The sequence below is a fragment of the Microcaecilia unicolor genome, chromosome 7, assembly GCF_901765095.1.
Source record: "Microcaecilia unicolor chromosome 7, aMicUni1.1, whole genome shotgun sequence".
Taxonomy (NCBI): Eukaryota; Metazoa; Chordata; class Amphibia; order Gymnophiona; family Siphonopidae; genus Microcaecilia; species Microcaecilia unicolor.
Genome location: NC_044037.1, coordinates 180,853,198 through 180,879,161, shown reverse-complemented (window position 1 = coordinate 180,879,161; position 25,964 = coordinate 180,853,198). Strand labels below are relative to the sequence as shown.

At 44.1% G+C, this 25,964-nt stretch overlaps 1 protein-coding gene across 1 annotated transcript in view; it reads left to right on the top strand.

Moving 5' to 3' along the window:
- Window positions 1-25,964, top strand: part of LOC115474743 (potassium voltage-gated channel subfamily H member 8-like) — a 625,512-nt gene that overhangs the window by 388,997 nt on the left and 210,551 nt on the right. Inside the window, exon 8 of the mRNA XM_030210385.1 lies at window positions 21,931-22,130. Within this exon, the coding sequence (XP_030066245.1) occupies window positions 21,931-22,130 (200 nt within the window). The remainder of the gene's footprint in view (window positions 1-21,930; window positions 22,131-25,964) is intronic.

Here is a 25,964-nt window from a genome sequence, read left to right as displayed (position 1 = left end):
ACTTGCGGGGGGGGGGGCAGGAAGGAACAGAGAGGAGGGTTGTCGGGGAGCTGAGGGAGGGCAGGGAGAATCGCTGGATATGGATGGGAGGGGAGGGCAGGGGGAGAGAAGAGATCACTGGACATGGATGGGAGGGGAGGGCAGGGGGAGAGAAGAGATCGCTGAACATGGAGAGGAGGGCAGGGCATGGGGGAGAAGAGATCGCTGGACATGGATGGGAGGGGAAGGCAGGGGGAGAGAAGAAATCGCTGGAAATGGAGAGGAGGGCAGGGCAGGGGAGAGAGCAGAATTGCTGGACATGGATGGATGGAGGGGAGGGCATGGGAGAACGGAGAGTTGCTGGACATGGATGGATGGAGGGGAAGGCAGGGGAGAGGAGAATTGCTGAACATGGATGGATGAATGGGGGAAGGGGAGAGAGGAATTTGCTGGATATGGGTGGATGGAGGAGAGGGCAGGGGAGAATGGAGAGTTTCTGAACATGGATGGAGAGGAGGGGAGAGCAGGGGACAGAAAGAGGAGAATTGCTGAACATGGCTGGATGAATGGAGGGGGCAGGGGAGAGAGGAAATTTGCTGGATATGGGTGGATGGAGGAGTGGACAGGGGAGAATGGAGAGTTGCTGAACATGGATGGATGGAGGGGAGAGAAGTCAGGAAGGAGATGCAAATGGAAGGAGAGAAGGGAAGAGGGGAGAAATGCTGGACATGGATGGAGTGGAGGGCAGGGAAGAGAGGAGAAATGTTGGACAAGGATGAAGGGAAGGAAAGACAAAGGAAGGAGATGCACATTGATGGAGGGGTTGGGAGAGAGGAGAAATGCTGGACATTGATGGAGGGGAGGGAAGACAGAGGAAGTACATGCACAGATGGAGGGGAAGGGGTGAGGAGAAATGCTAGATATGAGTGGAGGGGAAATTGCTGAATTTAAGGGCTGGATCAGAACACTTTGAGGCAGATGCTGAAACTGGAGGAAGGATAGGGACAGGGCTACAGATGGTAGACAGGATGCATAAGGACACAGGAGGGTGGTGGACATGCTGGGAGAAAAAATATCAAATGGAAAGAAGACACTGCATAAAACAGAAGACACTGGGACCAAAGCGAATAGAAAAACTACATGATAAGACAACAAAGGTAGAAAAAAGTATTTTAGTCAGAATTTATTAATTGGAATATGTCAGCTTTTGGAAATGTGCATCTGGGTGCCCCCTTTACCCATAAGGGCTATGGTAGTGGTGAACAGTTGTGGGTAGTTGGTTTTGGGGGGCTCAGCATACATGGCAAGGGAGCATGCACCTGGGATCAGTTTGTGAAGTCCACTGCAGTGCCACCTAGGGTGCCCAGTTGGTGTCCTGGCATGTCAAGGGGACCAGTGCACTATGAATGCTGGCTCTTCCCACGACCAAGGGGCTTGGATTTGGTCGCTTCTGAGATGGGCGTCCTCAGTTTCCATTATCGCCGAAAATCAGAAACGACCAAGTCTAAGGACGACCAACTCTAAGGTCGACCTAAATTTCCAGATTTGGGCGTCCCCGACTGTATTATGGACGTCCATCTTGTTTCGATAATACGGGTTTCCCCGCCCCTTCACGGGGACGTTGTGTGAGGACCTCCTCAGAAAAACTTGGGCGTCCCTTTCGATTATGCCCCTCTATGTGTTTCGTAATTTTATTCTTTATAATAGTTTCCACTATTTTTCCCAGCACTAAAGTCAGGCTTACCGATGTAATTTCCCAAATCACCCCTGGAACCCTTTTTGAACATCAGGATTCTGTTTTAAGTATCAGAGAGAGGGAGGGAGGGTCTGGAGTCAACTTGATTACTAGCGATTTTGAATGTTGTAGAAGAGGGGTTCAGATCCACTAGACCACAAGGGATGATTTTGGGAGGGAGAGGGGATGTGGAGCCAATAAACTTTTTTTTCTATCTCTCTTCCTGTCATTGCATGAGCTGGCCTCCACTCATGCAATGACATGAAGGACCATCTTTTAGTCTTTGATGCACAAGCGGCTGCATAATACCACGGCAATGTGCACTGCTTTTTTCTGACAGTACACATTTTTTAAAGCAGCTGTGATTTGCATGCTGTTCGCTCATAGCATTGGAGAGTTGAAATTTTGCATTAGGTTTACATTAGGAATCAGAATCAGTACATTTTTCTAGTACAAATTTACTGCATCATTCTCTTAGATTGTAATCCTTCTGGGAACAGGAAAATACTTACTGTACCTAAATGTAACTTGCCTTGAGCTACAAATGAAAAAAAGGCTTGAGTTTAAAAAAAATAGTGCTTAATTCAAGACAGGGCTTCTGACTGCATTCGTAAATATAATTACTCTGAAACAGGTTTTTTTGTGTAATTTTATTAAGCATATTTCCCTATGTTAAGCATGTTTTACAAGCAGAAAAGAGTTAAAAGATTGTGTTACCAAATATATACATATTTCTTAAGATGTGTTAACTACCTTTATAAAGAGATTTACACCAGGGGTGCACAGCAAATAAAGGTGGACATAGGCAGCTTACATTGGAGTAAGGGAATAACAATTGTTAAATGACCAAATGTCAGTGTAATACATGATTAGAACAGTGAGGTGAACTTGGAAATTGGCAGGTTAATTATATAATTGCATACAAGAATGGAGCTGGGAATGTGTATTTTATAAAATATTTGTACGCTCACATGGAGAACACACACATAAATTTATACTTTCTTCAGAGCAACTATAAATTTGTGTGAGAACTTCTGTACTACTGAGCCACAAGAAAGATGCCACTGGACATCTCCCTAGACCACATTGCTTTGGGGGTCCAGCAGAATGGAGGCTCTCTGGCCAAGATCTCCCTATTCTCAGTGCCTGGATCAAGGGTGCCCTAGACTAAATATCTATAGGGAAGCTGGATGTGTCAGCGGGGTCTGGTACCCACTAGACCACCAGAGAAATTTTGCAGAGTGGGGAAAGGGACAAAGATCAGGACGTGGGGATGGCTTTGGGGTTTTTTTTAGGTTTTTTTTGTTTGTTTGTTTCTTTGTTTTGTAATGTCTCCTTTCCTGTCATGTGAGTCAATGCCCATTCATACATTGACAGGAAGGGAGACATTTTACTCCCAGTGCAGTAAAATGGCTGCACATTACTACAGCTGTGTGCATTGTTTTTTTTTAGACAATGCCCACTTTTTAACACCACTCTCATTTGCATGCCGTTAGTTTACTGCACTGGGAGTAAAAGACTGTTTCTCAGCAAGTGGATTAGAATTCTGTTTGCTGAAGCTTAGTACTTGGTTTATTGCATCAGCCCCTAAATGAGTATAAACTAGGAGGCAAAACTTTAACCAAATGAAGCTGTAAGGCATGATGGCTCCCAGGGGTATAGTTTATAAGATAGCTCATAGGCTGGGTGGGAGAATAGAAAGAGAATGATTAGGAGGAATTCATTAGAGGTCTGAACTATGTAGACTAATTGGAGAAAGTAACAAAAAAATCAGGTTTCTACACCAGAAACAAAGGGCAAGGACAAAGAAGAGATAGGGTGGGATGGGTGAGGGTAGGGTTACCATATTTTGCCCCCCCCCCAAAAGGAGGACACCCACCCCACCCCTGTTGCACCCTCGCTCCGCCCCCTGTCACATTTTCCCCTCCCCCGTCACATACCCTGTCGCCCCCCTCCCTGTCTCCCCCCTCCCCTTACTTTACTACTGCCCTGGTGGTCTAGTGACCTCTTCGGGGCAGGAAAGAGCCCCCTCTTTCCTGCCCGGAGCACTGCCCTGCATGCATCCTTCCTGTTGCTGATCTTTGGCGTGAGTCAAAATGGCCGCCGAGAGTTGAAGTCTCGCGAGGTCACTTCAACTCTCGGCGGCCATTTTGAATCGGCTCCGAGGATCAGCAACAGGAAGGATGCATGCAGGGCAGCGCTCCGGGCAGGAAAGATGGGGCTCTTTCCTGTCCCGAAGGCGGAAGAGGTCACTAGACCACCAGGGCACTAGTAAGTAAGGGGAGGGGAGGCTAGCAATCTGCCCGTTTGTCTGGATTTCTGGACAAACGAGCAGATTGGCAAAACCTGTCCGGTTGCTCGGACATGCCCTCAAAAAGAGGACATGTCCGGGTAAATCTGGACATATGGTAACCCTAGGTGAGGGGAGGGAAAGGTATGCTAGCTAGTGTGGCAGAAACAAAGCTTCACTCTCTCGTAAGGACTGGTCAGGCTGACTTTTATTGAAAGTCACAAAATTCTGTGGATGATTTGAGATCACGCTGGCTTCATTTCTGAAAGGCCAATTTCAGTAGTCTTCCTTCTTATACAGAAACAAGCTTTGCTGAGTACTCAGAACAAGCAGTGATCAGTTAGTGATTGAGACATAACATTCATCTTTTGAAAAACACAGGTTGTTATGTACATTCTTTTATACTTCAAACTGGCGCTCCCTTCTCAGGGTTCCATACTGTGCCCAGGCTTTATGTTTAGACTTTACTGATACAGCAGCACACCAAAGAAGAAGAAATCCTCTACAGAAAACACCAAGGACAACACTCACAGCAGGGGTGACAACAAAAGGGGAAGAGACAGTAGGTCAGAAGGACAAAACTTTATTAATTATGATTCACATTTATTTATTTTTAATTTTAGATGTTGGTATTACTTTCATTTATGATTTTGTATATGTTTGTATAAAATCATTTTGCTATTTATATATGTGTGTTTTTGAACCCCTGATTCAGGCATAAAAGCCATGTCAGGTCAATAAATAATGATTTTATCCTTCAGACCTGCAGTCTCTTCCCCTTTTGTTGCCACCTCTGCTGTGAGGGCTGTCCTTAGACTTTACTGATATCCAGAGTTGACTCAAGGGTATCTGATAGCCTAGGCAAACCTTCAGTCATGTACCCCACCCCCCACACTCCCAAGGGAACCTCGAGCCCCCCCCCCCCTCATAGTCAAGCATCTCTCCTTTTCTCCCCCAACTACTCAGCAATTCCCCTTTTTCTTCTCTCACCAAGCTCACCTCCAGGGGGTCAGTATCTCGCTTGCCTCTTCCTATCCGTCCCAGGTGTCCAGTAGCTCCCTATCCCCTCTGTAAACCCACAGGTTAAATTCTCAACCACCCCTTCCCCCACATTCTAGCATCCCCCCCCCCTTCCTCTTCATCTCCCCTTGTCTTCCCAATGTATCTGGTTCATCTTCTTCCCCCCCCCCCATACACACTTTCCTTTCCCCTGATGCTGCATTACCTCTTTCCAGCCACTCAAAAGGTACTCATCCCCAGTACAGGCCTTCCTTATTGCATTTCCTATTGCCTTCCTAAACGAACACCTAATCCACCTAGTGGCAGAACCAACGTTGCTAATATCAACAAGCCCTTGCATCACAACTCACAAATGGCAAGCTGAATCCCTTTTTGTACTTGTACACAGATTTTTACTTTTATTATCTTGGAGGAGAGACGCTGAGAAGATCAAGAAAAGATGGAAGAAATTCACTGAGCCATTATACTGTAAAGATCAAGTGGATCAACAGTCATTTCAACCTATACCTTCCAGTCTGCAACCATTGGTGATGAAAGATGTCAAAAGCAGCACTGAAAGCTTTATCACAGGACAAAGCACAAGGCATTGATGTCATTCCCACTGAAGTATTACAGTAATCAAATTCAGTTATTATAATACCCACAAGGCTCTGCCAGGAAATTTGGAAGACTACGTCATGGATAATTGACTGGAAAAGATCTGTGCTCATACTGATATTGAAGAAAGAAGATCTGACTGACTGTGGTAATTATTGCATAATCACTCTGATCCCACATGCTAGCAGGATTCTACTCAAGATTATTCAGTGAACAAAAACTGCCTGAAGTTCAAGCAGGATTCAGGAAAAGGCAAGGAACAACAGACATCATCACAGATGTGAGATAGATCCTTGAAAAGGATATCTACATGTACTTCATTGACTACAGCAAGACCTTTGTGCAAATCATGAAAACTCTGGGCCACATTCAAAAGCATGGGTATACCAGAACACTTGATAGCTCTCATGCACAACCTTTTTTACATAGATCAAGAAGCAACCATTTGAACAGAACAAGGAGAAACAGAAGGGTTCAAAATTGGCAAATGTGCATGACAAGGCTACATACGTTTCACTTAACTGTTCAATCTATATGCAGAACTAATCATGAGAAAAGCCTGACTGTATGACAAGATTCAAAGTTTGAAAACTGGTGGAGATGCATCAACAAATTTAACTATGCTGATGATACCATTTTACTGGCTGAAAGTGAAGATAATCTGAAACATTTGATTATCAATATCACAGAACATAGGGTCTTAAATTCAAATGATTTATCCTAATTTTCAGAGATATGCTCCTGAATTGGCCTCTTTGAAAATTTACTAGAACTGAGTGCCTAAATTTAGTGTTAGTGATCTATAACCTGTCATTAAAATCATCCATAGTACCTGAAGATTGGAGGGTGGCCAATCTAAAGCCGATTTTTAGAAAGGGTTCCAGGAGTGATCTGAGAAATTACAGACCGGTAAGCCTGATGTCAGTGCCAGGCAAAATAGTGGAAACTATTATAAAGAATAAAATTACACAACACATACATAACATACATAACAGGTGCGACCGCACCTGGAGTATTGTGTTCAGTACTGGTCTCCGTATCTCAAAAAAGATATAGTAGAATTGGAAAAGGTACAGCGAAGGGCGACGAAAATGATAGTGGGGATGGGACGACTTTCCTATGAAGAGAGGCTGAGAAGGCTAGGGCTTTTCAGCTTGGAGAAGAGACGGCTGAGGGGAGATATGATAGAAGTGTATAAAATAATGAGTGGAATGGATCGGGTGGATGTGAAGCGACTGTTCACGCTATCCAAAAATACTAGGACTAGAGGGCATGAGTTGAAGCTACAGTGTGGTAAATTTAAAACGAATCAGAGAAAATTTTTCTTCACCCAACGTGTAATTAGACTCTGGAATTCGTTGCCGGAGAACGTGGTACGGGCGGTTAGCTTGACGGAGTTTAAAAAGGGGTTAGATAGATTCCTAAAGGACAAGTCCACAGACCGCTATTAAATGGACTTGGAAAAATTCCGCATTTTTAGGTATAACTTGTCTGGAATGTTTTTACGTTTGGGGAGCGTGCCAGGTGCCCTTGACCTGGATTGGCCACTGTCGGTGACAGGATGCTGGGCTAGATGGACCTTTGGTCTTTCCCAGTATGGCACTACTTATGTACTTATGGCATAATGTGGTACAGAGTAAGCATGGATTCAGCCAAGGGAAGTCTTGTCTCACCAATTTGCTTCTTTTATCACCCCCCTGATAAATCCCTCTCTTCCTTTCTCACCGACTTTGATGCCTGGCTTTCCTTGCACCCTCATCTCCTTCTCTCATTCTAGGGGATTTTAACATTCATGCTAATGATCCCTCTGACTCTCATACTTCTCAGTTTCTTGCTTTAACATCTTCCCTCAATCTCCAACTGTGCTCCGCTGCCCCGACTCACCAGAATGGCCACTGTCTCGATCTTATCCTCTCCTCAAACTGCTCACTCTCCCATTTCTGCGCCTCACCCCCTCTCCGACCATCATCTGATAACTTTCACACTTAATCACCCTCCTCCCCAGGCACGTCCAATCCTAAGCAACACATTAGGAATCTTCAGGCTATCGACCCTTCGACCCTATCCTCCAATGTCTCAAATCTCTTCTCTACCGCTATGGTATCCAAGTCCGTCAATGAGGCTGTCTCAGCCTATAACATTATTCTCTCCTCTGCGTTGGACACTCTCGCCCCCCCCATGCCTCGTCCTGTAAAACGTACCAAACCCCAGCCTTGGCTGACCTCTACAATCCGCTACTTACGTTCCTGTACCCGCTCTGCCAAACACCTCTGGCTAAAATCTCATGCCCATGCTGACTTCATACATTTCAAATTCTTGCTGACCTCCTTCCAGTCTGCTCTTTTCCTCACCAAACAGGACTATTAAATCCAGTTGACAAACTCTCTTGGCTCAAACCCTTGACGCCTCTTCGCCACTCTCAACTCTCGCCTCAAAGTGCCTTCTCCTCCAACTCCCCCCTCACTTTCTCCCAAGACTCTAGCTGAGTACTTCCACGATAAGGTCCACAAGATTAAACTTGAATTCTCAACCAGTTCACCCCCACCACTCCCTCCCTTAGCCAATTCTCTCAACCCCCCAACCCCCGCCTCCTTTTCTTCCTTTTCTGAAATCACTGAAGACGAAACTACACTCCTTCTCTTCTCCTCAAAACTAACCACCTGCTCCTCTGACCCTATTCCCACTCATCTACTCAACACTATCTCACCCACTGTCATCCCTTTCATCTGTCATATCCTCAATCTTTCACTTTCCACTGCGACTGTTCCCAATGCCTTCAAACATGCCGTAGTAACACCACTCCTAAAGAATCCCTCATTGGACCCTACCTGTCCCTTCAACTATCGCCCCATCTCCCTCCTTCCTTTCCTATCCAAGATGCTTGAACGTGCTGTCATCTAAAGCAATTCTTGATCCACTTCAATCTGGCTTTCGTCCCGTCATTCAACCAAAACGGCGCTTACTAAAGTCTCCAACGACCTGCTTCAGGCCAGATCCAAAGGGCTTTATTCTATCCTCATCCTTCTTGATCTATCTGCTGCTTTTGACACAGTCGATCACAGCTTACTCCTCAATAAGCTATCCTCGCTTGGTTTTCAAGGCTCTGTTCTTTCTTGGTTTTCTTCTTATCTCTCCAAACGTACTTTTAGCGTATACTCTGGTGGTGGATCCTCCTCCTCTTCTATCCCGCTGTCAGTTGGTGTACCTCAGGGATCTGTCCTGGGACCTCTACTCTTCTCCATCTATGCTTCTTCACTTGGTACTCTGATCTCATTCCATGGTTTTCAGTATCATCTTTACACCGACGACTCCCAGATCTACCTCTCTACACCAAAAATCTCAGCAGGCATCCAGGCCAAAGTTTCAGCATGCCTGTCTGACATTGCTGCCTGGATGTTTCACCACCATCTGAAGCTAAACATGACCAAGACTGAGCTTCTTATCTTTCCACCTAAACCGACCTCTCCTCTCCCCCCTTTCTCTATTTCTGTGGATAATACGCTGATCCTTCCCGTCTCATCAGCACGTAACCTTGGGGTCATCTTCGACTCCTCCCTCTCCTTCGCTTCACATATTCAACAGACTACTAAAACCTGTCGTTTCTTCCTCTATAACATCACCAAAATTCGCCCTTTCCTTTCTGAGTATGCAACCAGAACCCTCATCCACACTCATCACCTCCCGCTTAGACTACTGCAACTTGCTTCTCACAGGTCTCCCACTGAGCCATCTCTCTCCTCTTCAATCTGTTCAAAATTCTGCTGCATGACTAATATTCCGCCAGTGTCGTTATGCTCATATTAGCCCTCTCCTCAAGTCACTACATTGGCTCCCTATCCATTTCTGCATTCAGTTCAAACTCCTCTTACTGACTTACAAATGCATTCACTCTGCAACTCCTCAGTACCTCTCCACTCTCATCTCTCCCTACACTCCTCCCCAGGAACTCCGCTCACTGGGCAGATCTCTCTTATCTGCACCCTTCTCCTCCACCGCTAACTCCAGACTCCGTTCCTTCTATCTTGCTGCACCATATGCCTGGAATAAACTTCCTGAGCCGGTACGCCAAGCCTCATCTCTGGCCATCTTCAAATCTAGGCTAAAAACCCACCTCTTCGATGCTGCTTTTAACACCTAAACCTTCAACTGTCCCCTATCCCTGATATGTCCTGTCTGTCCTAACCCTTATCCCTTACTTGTCCTGTCTGTCTGTCATAATTAGATTGTAAACTCTATTGAGCAGGGACTGTCTCTCCATGTTCAAGTGTAAAGCGCTGCGTACATCCGGTAGTGCTATAGAAATGATAAGTAGCAGTAGTAGTAGATAAAGGTGAGCCAATTGAAGTAGTGTATCTAGATTTTCAGAAAGCTTTTGACAAAGTTCTTCATGAGAGATTCCTGAGAAAATTAAAGCATCATGGGATAGGGGGCAATGTTCTGTTGTGCATTAGGAATTGGTTATTAAACAGAAAACAGAGGGTAGGGTTAAATGGCCATTTTTCTCAATGGAGATGGGTGAATAGTTAAGTGCCGCAAGGATCTATAGTGAGACCGGTGCAATTTTACATATTTATAAATGATCTGGAAATCAGAATGACAAGTGAAGTGATTGAATTTTCAGATGGCACAAAATTATTCAAAGTCGTTAAAACACATGCGAACTGTGAAAAATTGCAGAGAGACCTTAGGAAATTGAAAGACTAGACATCCAAATGGCAGATGAAATTCACATTGGGAATAATAATCCAAATCATAGTTACCTGATGCTAGGGTCCACCTTAGGAGTTAAAACCCAAGAAAAAAATCTAAGTGTCATTGTAGACAATATGCTGAAATTCTCTGCACAGTGTGTGGCGGCAGCCAAAAATGCAAACAGGATGCTAGGAATTATTAGGAAAGAGATGGTAAATAAGACCAAAAATACCATAATGTCTCTGTATCACTACATGGTACGACCTCACCTTGATTGTTTCATTCAATTCTGGTCACCATATCTCAAAAAAAGATATAGAGGAATTAGAAAAGGTTCATAAAAGAGCAACCAAAATGATAAAGGGGCTGGAACTCCTTTCATATAAGGAAATCCTAGAGAGGTTAGGGCTCTTCAGCTTGGAAAAGAGATGGATGAGGGGAGATATGATTTAGGCCTACAAAGTCCTGAGTGGTGTAGAACGAGTAGAAGCACATCAATTTTTTACTCTTTCAAAAAATACAAAGACTAGGGGACACTCAATGAAGTTGCATGGAAATACTTTGTAAAACAAATTTTCACTCAATGAATAGTTATGCTCTGGAACTCATTGCTGCAGGATGTGGTAACAGCGGTTAAAAAAGGTTTGGACAAGTTCCTAGAGGAAAAGTCCTTAGTCTGTTATTGAAACAGACATGGGGACACCACTGCTTGACCTGGGATTTGATGCATGGAATGTTGTTACTATTTGGATTTCTGCAGGTACTTGTAACCTGGAATAGCCACCACTGGAAACAGGATATTGGACTAGATGGACCATTGGTCTGTCCCAGTATGGCTATTCTTATGTTCTTATGTAAATGTAGGAGCATAAAAATGCGTGACAACAGGGGTCGATTTAGGGTGAGGAAAATAAGTTTGAAGCTGAGTACTGATTTTCAGCACTAGGCTCATAAATTAGACTCACAAATCTAGATAAATGAATGGTAGGCCAAAATTAATAAGTAGAACTTTGACGCTCCTAAATTAAGATGATTCTTCAGCTGAAAATATAATCTTTGTTTGACTGAAAATAGACTAATTTAGGAGCATAAACTTAGGAAATCAGCTTTTTTTGAATATCAGACCCACAATCTCAAAATGGACTTGCAACATAATATGAAGAAGCCAAAGATCCTGACAACTGGTAAAATAATTAAATCAATAAGGGGCGTAGCCACGGGTGGGCCTGGACGGGCCCAGGCCCACCCACTTGCCCTCCAGGCCCACCCATCCAAATCCTTCATCGCTGTCGCTGCCTTTTCTCCCGCGGCTCCCGGGAGGCAGCGATCAGCGTTACCTGTAGTGCCTGCCCTGAAATTATGCTTCTTTTCTCCCCAGGCTTCGCCCCGCTCGTTTCTTCGCTCGTCGGCAGCGCTACGCTGCGCTGCTATTCAAACAGGCAGCTCCGCTCCTCTCTGCCGCGTCCATCCGGCCCTACTAAACAGGAAGTGCATCAGAGGGCCGGATGGACGCGGCAGAGAGGAGCGGAGCTGCCTGTTTGAATAGCAGCGCAGCGTAGCGCTGCCGACGAGCGAAGAAACGAGCGGGGCGAAGCCTGGGGAGAAAAGAAGCATAATTTCAGGGCAGGCACTACAGGTAACGCTGATCGCTGCCTCCCGGGAGCCGCGGGAGAAAAGGCAGCGACAGCGATGAAGGATTTGGATGGGTGGGCCTGGAGGGCAAGTGCTGGATTTGTGGTTTGTTGGTTGGGGGGGGAAGGGATACTTTTGCCAACAGTCAGACTTGTAGGAGGAAGGGGATTAGAGGGAACTGGGAAGGAAGAGAGCTGCTGGAGGTGGGAGGAAGGGGCTGGAGAGCTTCTGGAAGAGGGAGGGAAGGGAGAGAGCTGCTAGACATGGGAGGGAGAGGAGGAAGGGGTTGGAGAGCTGCTGGACAAGGGAGGAAGAGGAGGAAGGGACTGGAGGGAAGGGAGAGAGCTGCTGGACATGGGAGGAAGAGGAGGAGGGGACGATGGAAGGGAGAGAGCTGCTGAAGGAAGGGGAGGAGGGGACTGAATGGAAGGGAGAGAGCTGCTGGACATGGGAGGGAGAGGAGGAAGGGGCTGGAGAGCTGCTGGACACGCTAGGAAGAGGAAGAAGGGACTGGTGGAAAGGGGGAGAGCTCCTGGACATGGGAGGAAGAGGAGGAGGGGACGATGGAAGGGAGAGAGCTGCTGAAGGAAGGGGAGGAGGGGACTGAATGGAAGGGAGAGAGCTGCTGGACATGGGAGGGAGAGGAGGAAGGGGCTGGAGAGCTGCTGGACAAGCTAGGAAGAGGAAGAAGGGACTGGTGGAAAGGGGGAGAGCTCCTGGACATGGGAGGAAGAGGAGGAGGGGACGATGGAAGGGAGAGAGCTGCTGAAGGAAGGGGAGGAGGGGACTGAATGGAAGGGAGAGAGCTGCTGGACATGGGAGGGAGAGGAGGAAGGGGCTGGAGAGCTGCTGGACAAGCTAGGAAGAGGAGGAAGGGACTGGAGGGAAGGGAGAGAGCTGCTGGACATGGGAGGAAGAGAAGGAGGGGACGATGGAAGAGAGAGAGCTGCTGAAGGAAGAGGAGGAGGGGATCTGGGTGGAAGGGAGAGAGCTGCTGGACATGGGAGGAGAACTGGAGGGAAGGGAGAGAACTGCTGGTACAGCACAAGGAGGGAGGGAAGGGAAACAGAGATACCAGACCAAGGAGATGAAGGAAAAGGGAATATTAAACCTACAGCTTGAGGGAGGGAGGCAGGAAATCAAGCAACCAAACCAGATGCTGGAAAGAGGAGGGAGTGAGAAGGAGAGAAGCTGGATGGGGTAGGGTCAGAGAGGGTAGAAATATATTGGCACTGGGGACAAAGAGAGGGGAGAAGATGGACATAGGGACACAGAGAAAAGGAGATACTAAACATGGAGGAAGATAGAGGTACAGAGATGGAAGGATGGCAGAGAAAGAGGGAAAACGGATGGGTGGGGAGAGAGACACTGGATGGAAGGATGCAGAGAGAAAGGGGAGAGACTGGAAAGATGTGGAGAGAGAAGGGACACTGAACAGAAAAGGGTAGAGAGATAGACACTGGTTAGAAGGAGGGAGAGAGACATTAGATGGAAGGATCAGGAGAGAGGGTAGATGGGTAGAAGGATGGGGAGAGAAAGAGGGAAGACACTGGATGGAAGGGTAGGGAGAAAGAGGTGACACTGGATGGAAGGATGCAGAAAGAAAGAGGGGAGACTATTGGAGGATGGGGAGAGAGAGGGGAGACACTGGAAGGATGGGGAGAGAAAGAGGAGAGCTGCTGCATGGAAAGGGGGAGTAGTGAAAGATTGGAGAATAAGAGGAAGAGGCATGGGGAGAACAAGGGTGAGAAAAAGATGAAAAGCCATAAGTAGATGAAGGAAATTAAAGAATGGATAGTAAGAATGAATTAAATCTGGACACAGAGAGAGGCAGAAAAATATTGAAGAAAGCAAAGAAAAAGGAGAGAAAAATGAGAAATGGCCAGGAAACCCTGGCAGAAGAGTTAAACGAAAGAAAGCAGAATCTAGAGACACAATGAGACAAAGTAAATGACCATACAACAAAGGTAAAGAAAATAATTTTATTTTTAATTTAGGATAAAGTAATATGGTGTTAATAAAGTTTCAGAGACCAATACTTCCTTCCTTAGGTCAGGAGAGGATACCGTAACAGCATTATACTGACCTGAGGCAGGAGGTTTTGGCCTCTGAAAGCTCACTGAAAAGGATTAGTAAATTGTCTGAAATCGGATGCACTGAAAAGCAGCACTTTACCCTGTGTGACAAATGCATCTGAGTGTGACTAAATTTTGCTGGGGGGGGGGGGGGGGTACAGAGAAAATTTTATGCCCACCCACTTTGGGTTCAGGCCCACCCAAAATTGGCAGTCTGGCTACGCCACTGCAATAATGTCATCCTTGATGGAGAAGGAATAAAAATATTAGACAACTTCAACCTGCTTGTATTCAGGAAATCCAATGACATATCACTCTTGGCTATGAAGGACCAAGACAAGATCTTCAAGTGCAGAGATGTATCTTTGCATATAAAGGTTTGGCTTGTCCATGGCATTTTCAATAATATCATATGGATGTGAAAGCTGGACAATAAAGAAGCAAGAGTGGAAAAAATCAATGCCTTTGAATTATGGTCCTGGAGAAGAATACTATGAACTGTCTGAAGAACAAATCAGTCGATACTGGAGGAGATCAAACGTAAGCTTTCTTGGAAGCTCAAATGACAAGACTTTGACTTTTATATTTCGGATACGTGCAAAGAGAAAGATTGTTGGACAAAGGCATCATGCTTGGCAAGGCTGACAGTCAACACAAAAGAAGAAGACCAGTAATGCAATGGATTGATACAATAGCAGCAGCTATGGATGCCAGTCTGTCAACAATTACCTGCCTCACTGAAGACCAAACATAGGGTCACCATGAATCGATACCAACTCAATGGTACTTAACAACAAAACAACAGTCTGCTTTTAGTTCTGAAAAATATAAGTGAGCCATCTGTGTCCATCCGCCTCTCTCTGTTTTAGTATTACTTAAGGGGTAAATTTATAATTGAGCATACATGAAGTTAGTACATATATATCCTGTGCAGGCACCAGAAAATTTTTAAAATTAAAGCATGTTCATAACTTCTGTTTAAAAAAATTACCCCATGAAATTTATGTGCTTACATTTACACGTGCTCTATGGCACGCACAAATTTTCTAGGTTAATCTAATGCTTCTTCTCAGTTTGAGCAAAGTTATACATGTACAGGCTCTACACATACAGTGGGGGAAATAAGTATTTGATCCCTTGCTGATTTTGTAAGTGTGCCCACTGACAAAGACATGAGCAGCCCATAATTGAAGGGTAGGTTATTGGTAACAGTGAGAGATAGCACATCACAAATTAAATCCGGAAAATCACATTGTGGAAAGTATATGAATTTATTTGCATTCTGCAGAGGGAAATAAGTATTTGATCCCCCACCAACCAGTAAGAGATCTGGCCCCTACAGACCAGGTAGATGCTCCAAATCAACTCATTACCTGCATGACAGACAGCTGTCGGCAATGGTCACCTGTATGAAAGACACCTGTCCACAGACTCAGTGAATCAGTCAGACTCTAACCTCTACAAAATGGCCAAGAGCAAGGAGCTGTCTAAGGATGTCAGGGACAAGATCATACACCTGCACAAGGCTGGAATGGGCTGCAAAACCATCAGTAAGACGCTGGGCGAGAAGGAGACAACTGTTGGTGCCATAGTAAGAAAATGGAAGAAGTACAAAATGACTGTCAATCGACAAAGATCTGGGGCTCCACGCAAAATCTCACCTCGTGGGGTATCCTTGATCATGAGGAAGGTTAGAAATCAGCCTACAACTACAAGGGGGGAACTTGTCAATGATCTCAAGGCAGCTGGGACCACTGTCACCACGAAAACCATTGGTAACACATTACGACATAACGGATTGCAATCCTGCAGTGCCCGCAAGGTCCCCCTGCTCCGGAAGGCACATGTGACGGCCCGTCTGAAGTTTGCCAGTGAACACCTGGATGATGCCGAGAGTGATTGGGAGAAGGTGCTGTGGTCAGATGAGACAAAAATTGAGCTCTTTGGCATGAACTCAACTCGCCGTGTTTGGAGGAAGAGAAATGCTGCCTATGACCCAAAGAACACCGTCCCCACTGTCAAGCATGGAGGTGGAAATGTTATGTTTTGGGGGTGTTTCTCTGCTAAGGGCACAGGACTACTTCACCGCATCAATGGGAGAATGGATGGGGCCATGTACCGTACAATTCTGAGTGACAACCTCCTTCCCTCCGCCAGGGCCTTAAAAATGGGTCGTGGCTGGGTCTTCCAGCACGACAATGACCCAAAACATACAGCCAAGGCAACAAAGGAGTGGCTCAGGAAGAAGCACATTAGGGTCATGGAGTGGCCTAGCCAGTCACCAGACCTTAATCCCATTGAAAACTTATGGAGGGAGCTGAAGCTGCGAGTTGCCAAGCGACAGCCCAGAACTCTTAATGATTTAGAGATGATCTGCAAAGAGGAGTGGACCAAAATTCCTCCTGACATGTGTGCAAACCTCATCATCAACTACAGAAGACGTCTGACCGCTGTGCTTGCCAACAAGGGTTTTGCCACCAAGTATTAGGTCTTGTTTGCCAGAGGGATCAAATACTTATTTCCCTCTGCAGAATGCAAATAAATTCATATACTTTCCACAATGTGATTTTCCGGATTTAATTTGTGATGTGCTATCTCTCACTGTTACCAATAACCTACCCTTCAATTATGGGCTGCTCATGTCTTTGTCAGTGGGCACACTTACAAAATCAGCAAGGGATCAAATACTTATTTCCCCCACTGTATATCTTTACAAGTACATTGAATGTCTAATTGTATAAGCATATATTTCTCCTTATAAGGCACTGCCCTCCAATCCAAAATGGAATTTAAAATTATCCTATAAATCATTGTTCCTCAACATTTGCAAGCCCATAATACACCTACATTAAAAATAATTTGTGGAACACCAGCCTGCAGGGAGTGGACAATGGGGACATGGAGGGGACTCATGGCCAAATGAAAAGCTAGGGAATCATTGAATCAAAGTCTGGATGGGCTCATAAAGGAACTCCAGAGGGAGAAGGAAAAGAAGGAGTTGTGTGTGTTGCCCAGTCTAGGACCTGGTTTTTGATACCCATGCTGCCCATTAATTCCCACACCCCAATTTTTATACTATTACCTGGAAGGAGAGGCATGCATGACTACATATGTACTCAGATATGGTAGTATAGATCAAGTACTATTTTGAAGTGGTATACAACACTATCCAGCTTATAATCGAACGAGAAAAACGCCCAAGTTCCGACCTAAATTGGGAGATGGGCGTTTATCTCACAAAACCGAATAAAGCGGTATAATCGAAAGCCGATTTTTGGACGTTTTCAACTGCAATCCGTCGCGGATGCGGACAAAGTTGATGGGGGCGTGTCAGAGGTGTGGCGAAGGCGGAACTGGGGCGTGGTTATCTGCCGAACAGAGATGGGCGCATTTCACAGATAATGGGACAAAAGTATGCGTTTTTAGCTAGAATTTAGGGCACTTTTCCTGGACCCTGTTTTTTCACGAATAAGGCCCCAAAAAGTGCCCTAAATGACCAGATGACCACTGGAGGGAATCGGGGATGACCTCCCCTGACTCCCCCAGTGGTCATAAACCCCCTCCCACCACAAAAAATGATGTTTCACAACTTTTTATTTTCACCCTCAAATGTCATACCCACCTCCCTGGCAGCAGTATGCAGGTCCCTGGAGCAGTTGTTAGGGGGTGCAGTGGACTTCAGGCAGGTGGACCCAGGCCCATCCCCCCCTACCTGTTACAATTGTGCTGCTTAATGCTTAGTCGTCCAACCCCCCCCCCCGAACCCACTGTACCCACATGTAGGTGCCCCCCTTCACTCCTTAGGGCTATAGTAATGGTGTAGACTTGTGGGCAGTGGGTTTTGAGGGGGATTTGGGGGGCTCTACACACAAGGGAAGGGTGCTATGCACCTGGGAGCTCTTTTACCTTTTGTTCTGTTTTTGTAAAAGTGCCCCCTAGGGTGCCTGGTTGGTGTCCTGGCATGTTAGGGGGACCAGTGCACTACGACTCCTGGCCCCTCCCACGAACAAATGCCTTGGATTTATTCATTTTTGAGCTGGGCGATTTCATTGTCCATTATCGCTGAAAAGCAAAAACGCCCAGCTCATAACTTGGCGAATAAAACATGGACGTCTAATTTTTTCGAAAATACGCTTGGGTCCGCCCCTTCACGGACCCGTTCTCGGAGATAAACGCCCATGGAGATAGGCGTTTCTGTTCGATTATGCCCCTCCATGTATTGTTATATTCATAAGCACCCAAGTAGGAACACCAACTTTTGCATTATGTGCCAACAATGGAAAACAAGAAAAGTCCTGGTGGTGGCTAAGAAAGCAAATGGAATGTTAGATATTATTAGAAAAGATGTTATAATGCCTTTTTATCATTCCATGGTACAACCACACCTCAAATACTGTGTGCAATTCTGGTCACCACATCTCAAAAAAGATATAGTGGAATTAGAAAAGGTACAGAGAAGGACGACAAAAATGATAAATGGGATGGGACGACTTTTCTATGAGGAAACACCAAAGTGGCTAGGGCTCTTCAGCTTGGAGAAAAGATGGCTGAGAGGAGATATGATAGAGTTCTATAAAATAATGAGTGAAGTGGAACTGGTAATTGTGAATCTCTTGTTTACTCTTTTCAAAAACACAAGGACTAGGGAGCACGCAATGAAGTTACAAAGTAGTAAATTTAAAACAACTCAGAGAAAATATTTCTTCACTCAATGTGTAATTAAACTCTGGAATTCATTGCCAGAGAATGTGGCAAAAGTAGTTAGCTTAGCAGGGTTTAAAAAAGATTTGGATAACTTCTTAAAAGAAAAGTCCATAAACTATTATTAAGATGGACTTGGGGAAAATCCACAACTTTTTCTAGGATAAGTAGCATAAAATATATTGTACTGTTTTGGGATGTTGCCAGGTACTTGTAATCTGGATTAGCCACTGTTGGAAACAGGATGCTGGGCTTGATGGACCTTCGGTCTGTCCCAGTATGGCAACGTTTATGTTCTTATGTACTCATTGAGACCCAGCACACCTTTTGATCAACCTAATACCCAAAACTCACACTACTATGTAAGAACTCTTTATCCAAGATCCTCCTATGATAAAATACCTGGCTTTGCAAACAGAAGTCAATTATTGCATACTAGATCTTTATTTTTATGCCTTTCAGAAAGTATTATAGTAATACGTTTTTCTTTGGTTGTTTGGAATAGTAGGCCAAGAGTATCACTCTATTGTCTACATTTATGATCAGTTGTCATTTTCCCATTCTGTTTTGTATACAGAGGGAGTCATTTTTAAGTGTATGTGACTACATAGATATATAAATTACCTCTTATAGATTACCAACTGGTATAAAGTATGTGCTTTGCCGGCAGGCCTATGCAGGGGCAGAGTTACCAGGCATACATATACCGGCCGATATTCAGTGCTATTTAACCAGCCAGAAATGGCCACTGACCAGTTAAATAGCGTTTCGGCACCTAACTGCTAATATTCAGTGCGAGATAACTGGTTATCTCTGTTGAATATTGCCGGTTAGCACTAAAAAAATAACCAAATATATTACATGATAACCGACAATATTTAGCACTAACTAGCTAAGTTTAGTTACCAAATTGGACCGCCTAAATAGCAGTCCTATCTGTGGTTGATATAAACATAACCAGCCTGTGCTGAATATTGGCATAGCCAGTTCAGTTTGAGCTGGCCAAAAAAAAATAAAAAATTCAGATATTTAATGCCAGTCACTGGAAACAGCCCGGCATTGAATATCCGGGGTCAGCGCTGATCGCAGCACTTAGGCGGACTGCCTCCTGCATTCTGAATATTGGTTTCATAGACTATAAAATATACCAGATGTGCAAACCTGAGACCAGGTGTAAATTCCACACCTGTAAGGTAGATGCAATTTCTACCCCTTATAGGCACCTATGCCGTTAATTTTCGAAGCAGATGGACATCTCAATCTGGCCAAAAAAAGTCCTTCTGCCAACAAACATTCGAATCACAATTTTCAAAAGGCAGAATTTGGATGTTTTATACTGCAGTTTGTCTAAACTGCAAGGAGATGTGTTTAGGGTGGGACTAGGGAGGACCAAAAATTAGGACATATTTCAGTGATAATGGAATGGGAAGAAACATCCGCGGCCAAATAGAAGGATGTTTTTATCTAGACCTGTTTCAATCACCTCCTGGGTAAAAACAAAATGTGCCCTGATTAAGATGCTGACCACTAGAGGGATAAAGGCATAAAACCTCTTCAATCTCCCAGTGGTTACTTGACCCCCTCCCACCCCCCTAAGAGGTCAAAGTAATAGTGACTACCATGCTCTATGAAAGCTTCAGGTATTATGGCCATTCCTAATAGAGCAGCAGTAAGCAAGTGTAAGGAGTAGCCTAGTGGTCAGTGCAATGGACTTTGAACAATGGGACCCAGTTGTACCTCCCACTTTAACTCTTACTTCTATACAAATATGTGAGCCTTCCTGGAACACAGAAATCCCAACTGTACCTGATTTTATAAGACACCTGCAAGCATGATGGCTACTGTAGTACCCATAGGTATAGTAAGTTTTCATCTGTTCCTGGAGGGCTCACAATAACATATAAATGAATTAAGATTGGATTTGTACCTGGGTCCTGTTGTTTAACATCCACAGTGCTGACCACCAGGCTGCCACTCGGCTCTGCAGGGACGTCTGTGTGGCCATTTTTGTACAAATGATCTCAGACAGACGTCTTTGTGCCTGTTTTTTTGGAGTTCATATTTGGACATTTCATTTGTGGAAATGGCTGTTCATCTTGAACGTTTTCAACACAACATCCTTCTCACATATTTTCAAACAGGAAATCCTTATATTTTTCCTGTTTGAAAATGGCTTTCAGATGAAAAAAAGTTTTTTTTGCCCTTTATGAGCAGGATGTCCCAATTTTGACTTGGTTGTTCTTTTGAAAATACCCATCCACATTTCTTCATAAAATAGCACTTATGTACCGCACCTACTTGCCCTCTTAAACTTGGTGCCCTTTAGAAAGCTAACTTCAGTATCAATATATCCTCCACTGAATTCTTCAGGGACAATATTCAAACTGATTTAATCAGTCAGGAGAGGCTCCTGGATGCATAAATTGCTTGTGTGATATTCAGCAGCACTCAATTGGTTAGTGTTACTGAATGTTAGCACCATCCACTAAAGCCATCACCAGCAATTTTGTGGACAGTCCGGGCCAGAGTTGACACTTATACAGTTAAGTGCTGATATTCAGTATTTAACCACCTAAGTTAACCAAACAGATCAGACTACATAAAACACGGTCCTATTTTTGTCCAGTTTCAATTAGGTGGTTACAAGCTGAATATTTCACATAACAACATAAGTGATAGCTGACTGCACAAACCTGGATATTTAATGCTGGTGTCCAGGCATTGCTCTGCGTTGAATAGCCAGACATAACACTGGTGACAGCTTTAAAAAAATGCTGGCTGCCACCAGCTGACTATTTACACTTCTTGCCTATCTCCATAGCACAAGGCCACCAAGAGACAAAGCTAGACCCAGGGCAAACAATCATCAGGGCCCCACCACCACCTCTGCTTCCCCCCACTGCCTCCCCACTCCCACAGCAGCAAATAACAGAGTACTCTGCCACCTACAGGTCCTTCTTCCTGCAGTGTCCCGCCTCCTGTGAAGTAACTTCCTGTTTCCAGATAGGCAGGACAGGGCCGGAAGAAGGGCCTGTGGCCGGCAAATAATCTGTGTTGATTGCTGGCGCTGGGCCCTCTTTGGAGGCCAGGCCCAGGGAATCTTGCCCTCCACCCAAGTGGCTCTGACATAGCATAATTTTCTTCCCAACAGTTCTGTAACTTCTCCTAGTCTGTTGGATTTTCATGAGATAGGGCTTGTTCTTTTCCAGCTCTGATGCATGCAGTGGTCTTTGGAAATGTGACTGCCATCATTCAGAGGATGTACTCCCGGCGCTCTCTCTATCATACTCGTACCAAGGATTTAAAGGATTTCATCCGGGTGCATCGGATCCCTAAGCAGCTGAAGCAACGCATGCTGGAGTGTTTCCAGACCACATGGTCCGTTAACAATGGCATTGATGCCAATGAAGTAAGTGATAGGATTTCTTTCTTTTCATCTTTACATTGTTCCATGCCAGTTTTCCTGACTTTCTGTAGCAAGATATTCAGAACAGCTCCGGTGATTTGAGGTTGCGTGCCCACGTTGGCTTATGCTGCTTCAGTACCGCCATTGACCTAGCAGTAAGATCTCAAGTGGTAACAGGGCGGTCATGGTCTACGCGCATCATAAAATAAAAAATATTTTTCAGATGCGCGTAGCAGACACACGCCAAAATTGAAATTACCACAAGGGCCACACGGTAACTGGGAGGTAACTCCAATTTGGTGTGCGTTGGGCGTGCGTAGGCACCTATGCGGCTTAGTAAAAGGGCCCCTAAGATTTAGGGATGTGGACAAAGCAAGAATTCTTAACACATTTGCAGTTCATTTGGCCTATTTTCCCCTTAATTTTGGACTTATTTTAGTTCTTGCCACCCATTTATTTTAGGAAATATTTTTAACACACATTAAACTGTTTAATATGTACATAGGCATCAAAAACACAAGATAAATTACCCTTCCCTGTACACAGTAAAGGAGTTTGCTTAATATTGGGGGAGCTCAGCTGAGCTGGCTCCTATGAATATGCACCAGAATAAAAAAGCACTACGGGTCTCCAAGATTAAGATAGCAACAGATCTTTAATGAAGGACCTGACACGGGCCACGTTTCAGTATAAATGCCTGCATCACCTCGGGTGAAATGCTATCCAGTGCCTTAGATGAAGCAATCACAGCATAAGCCGGTACAACTTCTTTCCGACTAGCACTTCACTCAAGGTGTATAAGTGCCTTGTGGCCCATAGGTATAAAATAGGATGCAAAGCATTTATCACACACTAATTCCATTAGTGCACAATAAGCTTTAGAAAAAGGGCCCCAAAATGACTTAACTCACATTTATTCACAGGTTAAAGCACATTAAATTGATTTTGCATGCAGTAGATTTTTTTAGGGCATACTAATGAGCCTAATGAATACACATTCCTAGAAGGAACCTGCTGAAGGTTATTATATGGGTAGCTAAAATGGTTTAGGTTAATGATACACAAACTTTCGGCAACAAAAATTAGATTGTATAATTATAGTATTTCTTACTACAACTGAACTTATAGAAGTGGTGGTTGTTGCACAGTCACTAACAAAAGTTCAATATCTTTCACTCAGTATTGTATAGTAAGTAAGTAAATGTAACTAGTTACTGTACTTAAGTAAAAGCTTTGTTGCTTTTACTTGTAAAAAAGTACAGGGAAAAACTGTTACTTTTACTTTTACCGAAGTAATAATTTTACCACTTTTTTGCTTCTTTTACTTAGTTACTTCTGATGCAGTGAAAAGAAAGTGTCAGAAAGACCTATATGATGATTCCTTGGTAAACAAAATGAAACAGCAAAGCCTAGAAAAGGATTTTGTAATTGCAAACCTCATCACACAAACAGTGGATCATCTTATCTTAGGGCCCTGTTTACTAAGCCACACTGTAGGTGTGCTAACTTTTTAATGCGTGCTAAAAACTAGCACAAGCAAACTATTAAGACACCCCTGATATTCCTATGGGTGTCTCTAGCGATAGCGCACGTTCAATTTTAGTTCATGCCAAAAAGTTTGTTCGCCTACAGCGTGGCTTAGTAAACAGGGCCCTTAAATTTTGGTGTTCAGGGAATAAGGCCTTTGCCTTTGCTTGTTGAACTGGTTATTGGTCTCCTGGCAAACAGAATAGTGAAAAGTTTGGTCACTTTGAAGCAGAAATGAAGCTGATGCTGGTTGCAATTCTTGGTGATCCCATGGAAAAAATGTACATTGGCTTGACAGTCCACTGGATTGACAGTCTGCTTGTCTGGCCTTAAGACTGATTAGTTTCCATACATATGACATTCTTGCATCAGTTCTTGAAGATATTCAGAGTTTGCCATCAGAAGAAAAATAGGACAGCAGGAGACAATGATTTCAACTTTGTGAAAGCCTTCTCTGTAATTGGACAGCACAACAATGATAACAAAGATGAAGATATGGCCTGGCCTGATTTGCAGGAGATTTTTATCAGACTGAACAATCCACTTCCTGATAGTGCAATTGTTGAACACCTTTTTATCTGTGGTGGATTAAAGACTAACATGCGCACTCACATGAGTGACAGTCATTTTCAAAATTTAGTTATACTAAAAGCGAAGTAGATTGAATTGTAGATCAATAAAATTTTTGGGATAAAAATGTTAACAATAGCTGCATTCACTGTACTTTTACTTTTTTACTCAAAAAATATTATATTAGGCAGTAACTTTTTTTTAGTTTTACTTAAGTACATTTTTAATGTGTTCTTCATTGTATTTTTACTGAAGCATTTTACATTTATTTTTACTTAAGCACTTTGACCTAGTACTTTGACCAACACTGCTTTCCCTTACATGGCATGAAGAAACAGCCTAGTGGTCAGAGCACTGGCCATGATATCCAAGGGTACCTTGTTCACATCCCACTACTGTTCTGCATGATCTTAGGCAAGTCACCCAACCCTCTATTGTCTTGGGTACAAAATTAGATTGTGAGCCCCCCCAGGGACAGAAAAATACCTGAATGTAACTCACCTTGAGCTACTACTGAAAAGGATGTGATCAAAATCCCAAAATTAAAAAATGGTAACTGGTAGAAGCTTTATTCTTATAAGGAATAAGGTTCAAAGTCTCCGGGCAGCAGTTGCAAACCGCTTTGATGTATATAATCAAAAGATAGTATAGCAGAATTTTAAATAAATCAAACTAAGCAAAACTTATTGGAACCACAAACCTGCAAGCTCCTTTTCAAAAGAAAAATCCTGGCAGACTTTTCCTTTGAAAAATTGGAGCCAATTGAGAAAACAAGTTCAAAGTCCGTACATTAAAGTATGTATGTATATTGCAAACTGAGATTCCCATGAAAAAACTGTGCCCCCCCCCCCCAAAAAAAAAAGAAAAAAAAAACTATCCCCTGCAATTTGCCCAGCACCCTGCAAAGCGACCCTCCCCCAAGGCCTCCATCCCACTGTGGGGACAAAGAACTAGAAAGCTGCTCTACTCTTTATGTTCATTTGTATTTTGTCTGTGTGTGTATATTTCTGTATTTTTGTGTGTGTATGCATGTTCCTATGTATGCAGCTGTGCTTTTGTGCCACTCCATACATGTTTATATGTGAGTGTTTAGTAGACAGTGCTGCTGAAATTTTAACAGATCACCCTTGCAGTATCCAGAGAATATGAGGACAGAGGGTGGATGTTCCACATAACCCTAGGGGTAGTCGGTGATATTGAACCACTATCCATTTATCTAAGCTGTTTAGTTTAATTACAAATTAGGAGTGTGCAGGCCAAAAATGTTTGTTTTGTTTTGTCACCCATGTTCACTGAGGGGCCCTTTTACTAAGCCGCGTAAGCATCTAGGCGCCGAATGTACGACAAAATGGAGTTTCTGCTCGGCTACTGCATGTCTCTTGCGGTAATTTTATTTTTGGATGCACGTATCAGACGTGGGCCAAGTGGCATTTGACACACGTAGGTCATTACTGCCCGGTTACCGTGTGAGTCTTTACCGCTAGGTCAATGGCTGGCGGTAAGGTCATAGACCCAAAATGGACACGCAGCAATTTTGATTTTGCTGCACGTCCATGTTCAGCAAAAATTTTAAAACGGTCTTTTTTACTGGCGCGCTGAAAAATTGATTGGTGTGCACCCAAAACCCATGCCTACACTACCGCAAGCCATTTTTCAGCACACCTTAGTAAAAGGACCCCTGAACTTTTCATTTTGGTTTTTTAATTTTGTTTTTTTCATTTTGGGGAGCACTCTAGTCAA